The sequence below is a fragment of the Leptopilina boulardi genome, unplaced genomic scaffold (genome assembly GCF_019393585.1).
Source record: "Leptopilina boulardi isolate dan_hultmark-lab unplaced genomic scaffold, ZJU_Lbou_2.1 LbouV2_229, whole genome shotgun sequence".
Lineage (NCBI taxonomy): Eukaryota > Metazoa > Arthropoda > Insecta > Hymenoptera > Figitidae > Leptopilina > Leptopilina boulardi.
Genome location: NW_026137784.1, coordinates 2,028,626 through 2,040,308, shown reverse-complemented (window position 1 = coordinate 2,040,308; position 11,683 = coordinate 2,028,626). Strand labels below are relative to the sequence as shown.

General features: G+C 22.9%; 3 protein-coding genes across 3 annotated transcripts; all 3 read right to left on the bottom strand.

Annotated features, from left to right (window-relative positions):
• Positions 1–215: 215 nt before the first annotated feature.
• LOC127279979 (uncharacterized) lies at positions 216–3,444 on the bottom strand. The gene is made up of 6 exons (XM_051302643.1): positions 3,129–3,444; positions 2,208–2,612; positions 826–1,074; positions 628–690; positions 412–501; positions 216–313 (listed from the first exon to the last, which is right to left on the bottom strand). Exons 1-6 carry the CDS (start codon positions 3,399–3,401, stop codon positions 263–265), a joined length of 1,131 nt encoding a protein of 376 aa, XP_051158600.1. The 5' UTR covers positions 3,402–3,444; the 3' UTR covers positions 216–262.
• Positions 3,445–4,955: 1,511 nt separating this feature from the next.
• On the bottom strand, positions 4,956–7,982 carry LOC127280138 (gustatory receptor for sugar taste 43a-like). Its single transcript, XM_051302982.1, has 7 exons — positions 7,863–7,982; positions 6,983–7,321; positions 6,441–6,845; positions 6,024–6,278; positions 5,879–5,944; positions 5,397–5,486; positions 4,956–5,074 (listed from the first exon to the last, which is right to left on the bottom strand). Exons 1-7 carry the CDS (start codon positions 7,881–7,883, stop codon positions 5,021–5,023), a joined length of 1,230 nt encoding a protein of 409 aa, XP_051158939.1. The 5' UTR covers positions 7,884–7,982; the 3' UTR covers positions 4,956–5,020.
• Positions 7,983–8,907: 925 nt separating this feature from the next.
• LOC127279977 (MATH and LRR domain-containing protein PFE0570w-like) lies at positions 8,908–11,667 on the bottom strand. Its single transcript, XM_051302641.1, has 3 exons — positions 11,377–11,667; positions 9,661–11,262; positions 8,908–9,555 (listed from the first exon to the last, which is right to left on the bottom strand). Exons 1-3 carry the CDS (start codon positions 11,549–11,551, stop codon positions 9,155–9,157), a joined length of 2,178 nt encoding a protein of 725 aa, XP_051158598.1. The 5' UTR covers positions 11,552–11,667; the 3' UTR covers positions 8,908–9,154.
• Positions 11,668–11,683: the final 16 nt, after the last annotated feature.

Sequence of the window (11,683 nt, the reverse complement as noted above, 5' to 3'; positions counted from 1 at the left end):
ACTCGGAAAGGTTTCCATTCTCTATAAAATCCAGATTTGCGGATTCTGTTTCATTTTGAAATTATACCAACTCGGGATAAAAATAATAAAAATATAGAAATCATCGTAAACTGTTTTATAAAACCATAATTTTTTAAAATACTTTTTTCCGTATTTTATTTTTAATCTTCAATTTCTTTTTCTCATTTATCTCCTATTTAAAAAAAAAAAAAAAATTTTTTTAGAATAAAAACTTACCAGGAAAAAAAAATTTAATCTTCATCTAAGGAAGCTGAAGTAGAATTATCAAATATGTGCACAATATTCCTGTAATCTGTAAGAAAAAAAATAAAAATTGTAAATTAAAATAAATTTAATTTTCTTTTTAATTTTCATTTTATTTTACAAATAGATATATTTTTTTTCGCTCACCGAACGCAATAATAGTAAATTCACATAACAGCATCCGGCAGCTGAAAAGTTTAATTTGTAATTTAACAAATATAAAGTGGACTCGAATTTCTGTAACAAAAAAAAAATTGGATTTAAAATCATGATTATAACACAATTTTTATTTAAACGAGTTAAATTTAATTTTTAAATATATGAAAAAAAAAATAAATTTCATTTGATAATTTTCCAACTTACAGCATCGTCATTAAAGACTTGCCACTTTCTCCAATTTAATAAAATATCCCCCAAACGATTAGCCTGAAATTAAAAAAAAAGATTAATTAAATTTTTCTTTCAATTAATTTTAATTTTATAGATACTAAAAAAAAAGTAAAAAAGTTGCAAAATATTTTAATTTTAGAAAACAAAAATAAGAAAAAAATAAATTTTTACCTCATTCGATGTAAAATCACAGGCAACATGCAATACAATAAGTTGCATAACATAAATAATGAACCATCCTGCCAAACAAATTTGAATAATAATATCAAAATCGTGGTCCATAAATGCAGTAATGATAAAATAAGTGTTGCTAACAGTGTGCGAACACAAATTAAATAGCCAAAATAATAATGGCCAAGAATATGCTGAATCTAAATTTCTACTAGCAGTCATTAGATTTTCATGTAATTTTTCAATTACCTGCAAATTTTTTTTAATTTCACAATTTATTTATATAAATAAATTAATAAGTACGCAAAAATAATTTAATGATTCATGTTTGTAATTTTATTTTACGTTTTTTTTTACCGACTATTGATAAGGTAGAATCATACTTTACCAACTGTTGGCAAATCGTCAATTTCTTTATGTACCGACTGATAACACGGTAGATTTCTGTTTTATCGCTCTTAACAACGATTTGTCATTACCGATCGAAAGTAAGGTCTTTCAGCGATAATTTTATTTTCTCGATATAATGACAAGGTAGATTCCTACATTATTATTAGTCGAGACATATTACATTTGGTTCTCCCTTATCGACTGATAGTAAGGTAGATTCCTTTATTACCAGCAGTCGGTACAAGATGACTTTCGTTTTATTCGTCTAAAAATTAGATTCAATTTTATATAATTTTTCATGGTGGTTTTTCCCGGTTAAACAAAAAATTCATGACTTAACTGATTCTTTTTAACTGATTTAATAATTAACTGTTATTTGATGAAATCATTACCGACTGATAGTAAAGTAGATTCTTTTATTACCAGCAACGATAATTCCCTTTTCTTGACTATCAACAAGGTAGATTCCTACATTATCAATAGTAGATAGTTATTAACATTTTATCTTCCTTGCCGACTGATGGTAAGGTAGATTCCTTTATTACCAGCAATCGGTATAAGATGACTCGTTTTATTCGTCTAAAAATTAGACACAGTTCCATATAATTTTTTATCGAGATTTTTTCCGGTTAAACAAAAAAATCATGACTTAACTGATTCTTCTTAACTGATTTAATAGTTAATTAATTTAATAATTAACTGTTATTCGATGAAATCATTACCGACTGATAGTAAAGTAGATTCTTTTATTACCAGCAATGATAATTCGCTTTTCTCGACTAACAACAAGGTAGATTCCTACATTATCAGTAGTAGAGAGTTATTAACATTGTATCTTCCTTGCCGACCGGTGGTAAGGTAGATTCCTTTATTACCAGCAATCGGTAAAAAAAAATTTCGTTTTATTCGTCAAAAAAATGGTTTTTCCATTCAAAAAAAAAATTAATTTAAAAAAGAATAGTACTGTATTTTTTTGATGAAATCAATCTTACTTTCGATTCAATTTTGGGCAAATGATGCCATCCATTTTCATTAGGGCTACATATTTTGGCAATTTTATTCAAGTGCTTGAATCTTGATCCAATAATAATGACAAGACCTGCATATTTATAAACGGAAACACAAGTGGCAATATAGAGCATTAGATAGCTTACATTTTGTAACCATGTCTCAAAAAATGCCAACATTCCCGCTTGATTGATCCATACCCATAATATCGTATTGATGAATATTATACACCATGTTCTAAATTTAGTTCCATTTTCCATTTGTGGGAATCCCAATATGCTCGTGTCATAATCAAAGTCTTGAATCATAGTCCATACTTGAACAATTCTCTCTCTAGTGCACATTGCTACTATAATATTCACTATCGAAGTGCCATAATTCATAATTACCTGAGGGCGAAAATTAAATTAGTATCCTTAAAATACAGTGAGATATTAATCTTCAATTCGAAACAATTTAATTAAATAACAAAAAATTCAATATAAACATATTTTTGTTCGTTATTTTAAATATTGACAATTTTTTTTTTTGCAATAAAATTTTTTTTTTTATTATTAATTTTATTATTAATTTTTATTATTATTATTATTATTATTTTATTATTTTTTTATTATTTATTATTTTATTAATAATTTTTTCATTTGTTATTTTGCATATAACATTTTTTAAAAAAATTAAAAAATTTTTGATGTAAAAATAACAAATTAAAATAAAATTTGTTATGTAATAACTAACAATTTAAAAAAAGTAAAAAAAAAATTCAATTTAGCTAAAAATTGGAAATACCGCTTTCTTTTGATTTAAAAAAATGATCTCTGTCCTTTTACTTAAATTGAAAAAAATCCCCTTTGCCTTTTATCTCGATTTCAGTAATATAAATGAATATATATATATATATAACGTACCTTTAGTTGTTCAGTTACTCCTAAAATTGGTTGATTTCCCTTTATGCTAAATCGTATCAAAACTCCAATTGAAACATAAGAATTAAATAAAAGTCCAATAATAGAAAAAATTAAATGAACATTTGATGGTACCAAACGATCGCCTGAAAAATGATAGGGTCCTAATCCAAAAACGCGAATTATGTAAAATGCTGGAGAAATTGCTTGAAAAAGAGTAGACTCTTCACCACGATATTTTATTTCATTTTTATTATAATTTATAATTGGTTTCATTTTTTTTGGACGGGATAAATTTCTCCATAATTTTTTTCGATTCATTATTATTATTATTATTATTATTATTATTATTTGTAAATTCAATTCTGAAAGACAAAAATCAATAAAATAATTTTTCTTTGTTATTTTTATGTTTATAGATTATTTTTTTTTAATGTTTAATATTTCTTGAAAATATGAAATTTTTTTTTACATTTTTATCGTAGAAAAATGTGGGTGATTTTTAAATAAATAATGTGACAAAAGTGATTAATTATTATAATCTGACAAAACAGAAAATAACTTCCTTTGATGTCATATTCAATCAAGATATTATTGATTTAAACTTCAATTTTCTTTAGTGAAACAAATTTTTAAATTAACATTGAAATTTTATTATAATTAATATATTATTATATTTTGCGATATCTTATTAGTTTGTTATAATTAATTAAATTTTATTAAACTTATTAGTTAATTATAAATAAACTTAATAAAATTTCGAAAAATAAAAATTATGAATAAAAAATTATGAAAAAAATTTTAATGTTTATTTATTAATTAGATTAGAAAAAAATAAATTATATATAAAATTTATATAATTTTATAACAAATTATTTTTGAAAAAAATTATTAATTTTATACGACTGTATTTTTTGTTATAAATAAAAAAGGTTTTTAATAATTATTTATTTATTTGAATAAAAAATCTTAAATAAAATATTTTTTTCGAAAGAAATATTAAAAACTTACGTTTGTTGAAATAAACATTGATGGTCGTTCATTATTTGTTCCTATGGCATTATTAATAATTTTAATGTTTTTTCACAAACAGATGAAAAAATTTGGCAAAACATTAAACATTGAATATATTATTAAAAATTAAACATTAAAAATTAAAAATTAAAAATTAAAAATTTCTATTTAGTTGTCGACTGTCTAATGGAAAGAGCAGTTATATACTATTTTACTGCATATGTTGGAATCGATAAATTATAAAAAGAGAAAATTACACTGTTAAAAGCTCTTCTTAATCACATATAAACATTGGTCAACAATTGTTATTTACCTCTGCGAATCAATAAATCAAATGCGCTTGAAAAACAAGCTACTTTTTTTTTTTTTTAATAATTTCCTTTTTTATTTATTTTTTATTAATTATTAATTAAAATTTTAATTTAACTAATAATTAAATAAAAAAATAATAATAATTAGTCTAATTAATTTTTCTTGTAAATAAATAATAATATCAAAATTATTTATAATATTTTTATAAATATTTTTTTATTTTTAAATAATAAATATTAAAATACTACTTTAAATACTATTTTTCTAATTACAAGATTTATAATAAATAATAAATTAATTATTGTAATAAATTAATTATTATAATAAATTAATTATTGTAATAATTAGTAAACCAATTATTATAGATAAATTAATTTTTATAATAATAGAGTTATTATTAACAACAATAATAATATTTAGTTACAATTATGTTAATAATATTTAGTTACAATTATATTTTACAAGTTGTAATGATTTCTTGAAAAAAATTAATAAGAATCCTCACTCTTTAAAAGAAAACCTAAAACTTATTCAATTAAAAAATTTTTAATCAAATTTCCATGATAATATTAATTAGGAAGTTGAAGTAAAATTATCAGATAAGTTGTCAACAAACCAGCAATCTGGAAAAAATCATTTCATTATCTAAAATTTACGATTCTCACTATAATTATAATAAATAATTCTAATTTTTTTTATAATAATTATAATTTTTTATAACAATTATAATTTTTTATAATAATTAAAATTTTTTATAATAATTATAATTTTTTATAACAATTATAATTTTTTATAATAAATATAATTTTGTATAATAATTATAATTATTTATAATAATAATTTGTTTTTAAATTTAATTTGTTTCTTACAGAATGTGAATTTTTAAATGCAAAACAGATGATTTTGAAAAATTACTTGACCCCAAATTACACAATTCAAACTCACTTTTCGTAGCAGTGGCAAATTCACGTAGCAACAACCGCCTGCTGAGAAGTTCAATTTGTAATTCATGAGATGTATCGTTGATTCGAAATCCTGCGATTCAATAAGAAAAAAAAAAAAAACAAGTCCGAAACAGATTTTACCATTGCGAATAAAATATGTTGTATAGGAAAATAAAGATATAAAGAAAAAAACGGAAAAGAAAAATATGTAAAAATTGAAAAAAAAAACGGGAAAAAAATTTTACTTTTTAAACAGAAATTTTTAATATCGATCGTATTTTCGAAAAAAAATCGAAAAATTATAATCCAATGTCTGATTTTAAATTAGTAAAATTCAATAAGACTTTTTATATCATTGCAAGTAGTGAATATCAATTTTGGTCAGACATAATTTTACAAAGCGTGAAAAATAGATTTATACAAGAATTAAAAAAAATATAACAGTTAATAAAAAAATTTAATAAGAATATTTTTAAAAATTACTCTTTTTGGATCGTGATATGACTGCCAACGTCGCCAATTTAGTAAAATATATCCCATTCGATTGGCCTGAAAAATGAAAAAATGTAGTTTAAATAATTAAATTATTTTTTAATTAATTAAAATTTAAAAAAAAAAAAAAAAATACCTCTGAGCATGTAAAATGACAGGCGTAATGCAATAATATAAGTTGTATAATAAAAGAAATTATCCAACCACCCAAACAACAATAAATTATTAAATCAACAATTCCATCGTCTCTCTTTAACCATTGGATGAAAAAATATATACCACTGATTATATGAAAACTTAAATTAAACAGCCAAAGTAACAACGACCAATAGTACAAAGAATTTAGCTTTTCACTCGCTTTCATTAAATCACTTCTTAGCTTTTCCAATACCTTTGCAAAAAAAAAGAATTTTATTTCCGTTATAAAAAAATATATTTATTTATTACACCTTTAGTAAGATTTAATTGTATTAAAAAAAAAAATTTAATTAAAAAATAAAAAATTTTGTTTTTTAATTTCGTAAATAATAATAATAATAATAATTTTTAATACCTTTTGATCGACTTTTGACGATGACGCACAAGTAGATTCACTTGAACTAGAATCATTGGTAATTTTATTTAAATGTTTAAATCTTTGACCCAAAATTGCCACAATTCCGGAAAATTTAAAAACAGAAAATCCAGTTCCAATATAACCGTACATATAACTAAAATTTTGTACAAAATTCTCCATAAATGCATACATTCCCGTTTGATTGATATACAACCAAATGAGAAAACTGCCAATTAATATGATCCAACTGTAAAATTTTGTTTTCTTTTCATTTTGAAAAAAACCCAAATTATTCGTTTTATAATCAAAATCTTGAATTATATTCCAAATAATTACAAATTGATTTCGCGTCATTATTGTCATTGTCAAATCAAACATCATTGTAAAATAATTAGAGACAACCTAAATTGAAAAAAAAAAAATTATATTTTTTCTTGAAAAAAAAAAAATTTATTTAAAATAAATAATAATTTTTATTATTATATTATTTTAAAAAAATTATTTTTTTTTGGCATAAAGTAAAGAAGTAAAAAAAAAATACTTTCCTTTCCTCGTTCAGTTGTTGTTAGGACAATTTTCTTATCGTCATCATTTAAAAATCGAAGAAAAGTCATGATAGTGACGTAAGTATTAATGAAAATTGCGGAGAATGAAAAAAATAAATGAGCATTCGATGAAACGAGACGATTTTCACAGAATCGATAGGGTGCCAATCCAAGAACTCTGATTATGTAAAAAATGGGTGACACAACTTCAAAGAGGGACGAATAGGGTCCATAGAATTTATCATTAACTTGCCTCTTCGTCCAAAGGCCAATCTGATTATAGTGAAAAATTCCCGTTGATAAAAATTCTATTTCAAGCTCCATTTTCGTTATCTAAACACAAATAATTTTAAATAATAAAAATAATAACAATAAAATAATAATAATAATAATAATAATAATAATAATAATAATAACAATAAAATAATAATAATAATAAAAAAAAACTTTATCGGAAAAAAAATAAGTGATGGGAATAAATAACAAGGGAGAGTTGGTAATGATCATCAGGTGTACGAAGACGGTTACGTTGAGAAAATTGCAAAATTGGCGGAAAAATAGATTTGAATTTCTATAAAAGAATTTACAATTATTGTAAATATATTTTCGTTTTTGTTTTTTTTTATTTTTAAGTTACTCGGAAAAAAAATCTCAAAGCTAAATAAATTATTGTTTCAAAATACATTTTTTTTTTATTCAAATAAAAATTTAGTTAAAGTAAATTTCAGACAAGAATTTTAATTTTATATCAGTGGTAAAATGCAAACAAAATTTTCGAAATTAAAATTTATGTGTTGAATAAAAAAAAAAGGTAATTTTTAATAAATTTATGAAAAAAATTTTTTTTAATTAGAAAAAAGAAAAAAAAACTCACCAAAAATTGTTCCTTTTTCATTACAAATTAAATTCATTTCTTTCAAGAATGACAATAATAATAATAATTATTGGCGTCTAAAAACTTATGTCTTATTCCGTGGTTGTTGTTTCTACACAGTAAAAAGGATAAATAAACGAAAAAAAAAAAAATAATAATAAGAGACGTGCATTCGCGTGTCAGCCTTTCACATGAACAGGAACGCTTGAGTATTACTCTATGTCAGAAGGGATGAATTATTGAACAAGAAAAACAGTCTAAATAAAAACATTACTGAGAGAGTGAGAGAGAGAGAATATTTTCCTCACAATGTGAAATGCCTGGAGGATGCAATTTTCATATTAATTTTCTTCTCGATTCAATTTTCTCTGAAAAATTATAAAAAATAACTAAATAAAATTGATTATTTTTTTTTTTTGTATTTTTTATTGAAGTGAAACAGACTTGAAAAAATTGAAAATATTTCCCAGGAAGCGATTATAAATTTTTTTTTTTTATAATTTATTCCAGTATTTTTAAAATATTACCTAATTTTACTATCATTATAGTAAAGGTATATTTTTTTGAATAAAAATTTTTTTTTTAAATTAATAAAATTAAACAAGCAAAATGGTTTTAATTTTTATAATAAACGGTGTCAGGGTTCGAATTAAAAAAAAAATAAACGGATAAAAATAATGACTTTTGAAATATTTCATCTGAATTTTCTCGAGTCCAACTGGAATTTTCTTGAAATATTTAAAAAATTTCGTTTCACCCTCTGCTTTATAAAGAAATGTTATGAAAAAAAGGCAGGAGTTTCTTATGTTAACCACATATTTTTTTCCGGGTGGTTTTTTTTCAGGGCACGTATATATATATTTTTTATGCATTCAAGTGATATTACGTGCGCAGGATATTTGTATTATTAATTTAATTCAACGATAAATGCAAGGCGTCTGTCAGGCGTCGCGACTTCCAAGTCATCAACGTAATTTCGGTCAACGCTTGATTTAATATAAAATATATATATTTTTTTTTTATTTCGTAAATTTATTGAAAAAATAAAATTTTCTTTATCTTTTCTTTACACTTCATTATTTATTGTAAATGATGAAATTTGATTTATTTTATTACAGATATTAATCTTAAGAGCCTATATAAGGATATTAATACTTTGTTTCCAATATATCTGTTTAATAGAACAAAAAAAAAAAAAAAAGAAGTTTTTATATTTTTTCAAAATATCTCTCTTTTTGAAATGAAAAATTCAAGTTGGAAAACTTATTTTTTGCTCTCTTTTCATTGTTAAATTAATTCTTAGGCGAGCGAGTACCGCTTTTTGTAAAAATATGACCTGGACCGGAACTTTTTTCCTTTGTCTCTTCTTTTTCTTTGAAATTTATTAATTCAATATTTTTAGCTTGAGAAATTAATGTTTGCGTACCAACATGATTTTCCAAATTTTGATTATAATCATTGTGTGATAATGATGATGATGATGGCCCAGGAAATGAATTAGAACCAAAAACATAACTATTCTCATATTTATCGCACCAGTGAGTTTCTGTCTTTTGAATTTTACCCGGCGGTTCATCTTCATCGTGAAGGGGAGAATGATTTCTTTTTTCCAATGTCAAAGGTTTATTGCTCTTCTCATTAATATTGACGACAAATTCTTCTTCTGTCTGCTGACAATTCTTCTTATTATCGTCTAAAACGAAAAAAAAAATATATAAGAAGTGTGAAATAAATAAAAAATTTAATATTGAATTTGAAAATTAGAAAAAATATTTTCAAAATGAACTATAAATTATACCTGACATTTCACAACGAGAGATTGATTCCTTAATTTCCTGTGGTGAATTTATTGTTGTTTCCAAAATAATAGTAAACGTATTTTTATTTATTTTCAATTCTTCTGAAGGTAAATTTGGAATTTTTTCCAAAAAACATAATTCATTGTTGTCATGTTCTAAAATTTTCCATAAATCATTATTATTCTCTTCGTTAGTTTCTAAATTATTCTCCTGTAAATTTTTTGGAATATTTTCTTCTAAATTCTTCGAAATATTCTCTTTCAAATTTATTGGCGAATCTTCTTCCATCGAATCAACGGGAACATTTGTTATTAAATTTTTTTGCAAAATATTCGTCTCTTCCAAATTAATTTCCAAATCTTTTGAAGAATTTCTTTGTAAATTTTCCGAAAATTGTTCTTTACTTTCTTTGGAAATATTTTCTGTGTCTATTGGAATAATTAATTCAGAATTTTTTGAAATATTTTCCTCAATATTTTCCGACAAATCTAAGGGATATTTTTCTAAATCTCTTGTAATATTTTCCTCCAAATTATTTGAAATAATTTCATTTGTTTTTAAATTCATTGAATTAATTTCTTGTAAATTATTTTCCAAATCATTTTCAATAATATTAGTTGTATTTTCAATTTTTGACGATTCATTCTTCAATTTTGATAAATCTTCATCAATTTCAAATACTTCATGATTTGATGTTCTCAAATTATATTTTTGTTTCACATTATTATTCAATTGTTTAATATCATTAATTGAATTTAATTGATCTGATAAATGATCATCAAATGTAACAAGTTTTTTAAAACTTACACCCGTATTTAATTTCTCCCAATTGTCATTAATTATTTCCAAAATTTTATCATCCGATCTAAATGTTGTACGTTGAAAACTTGTGATTATTAATTCCCTTGATATTTGATTCCATGATTTAATAATAGCAATTATCATTTCATTTAATTCCCATTTGGCGTCATCTTGAAATATTTTCTCAGCGTACATCAATCGATAATTCATTTTTGTCGAATGAAAAACATCACGTCTCAATGGACGTAAATGTGATGGAAAATTATTGGGAAAAAAAATTAATTTCACATTAGACAATTTTCTATTTCCAATTGCACTTATTCTATGACGATGCAATAGTAAAAGTATTTGTCGATTTTTTTGTTCCATTATTTCATTTAAATAAATAATCCATTCAATGAATATTTCATCATTTATTGATGAATTTTCATTGTAATAATATTTACAATCATTGCGAGTGATATTACATTTTTCGGGGCCAATTATTAATGGTGGTAATTTATCAGTTCCTGATGAATTGCAACAGAGAAGAATTGAAATAAGATTTGTTGCATTTATTATATTTTCATTATTGTCATTTTGTGAATTTGTGTCAATTTTTAATGGACATACGTCTGAATACATTGTTAATTCGTCAACGTTAAAAATATCTTTATATTTATATTGTGTCAATGTTGATCTCATTAAATCGATCCAGAGACGATAATCTTTGAAATATGGACCTGTACATGTTGTTAGTGTTGTTGAAAATCCATTTTTTTTCAAAAATCTCGTTATCCACTGCTCCGAACATTTGAAATCTGAAAAAAAAAAATTATTTATTTATTCATATAAAAGCGAAAACAAATTACTAATTTTTTATTCACTTTTTGAAAATTTTTATTTTAATTAATAATAATTTTTAATTAATTTACTGATAATCTCGTGTGTTTGAGAAAGTTGCTGGGCTTTTTCTTTCAAAATTTCCCTATCCAGAGGACTGTTGGTGGCATGTTTTTCACAAATCCATTTGAGAAGATCATCTTTGAAATTTTTTTTCAATACTCTCTGCTGTTGCATTTGCTTCTTTTGCAATTTGTGACTAGGCATTTCTTCCTTTTTTTTTTCTTCTTCTTCTTTTTTCTCTATAAAGAAATTTTACACCAAACTGATAAATGACGTTTTATTAGAAAAAAAATCTGCAAGCAAAATTTGCTCTATGAAGATGTTCCTTTGTCTAAA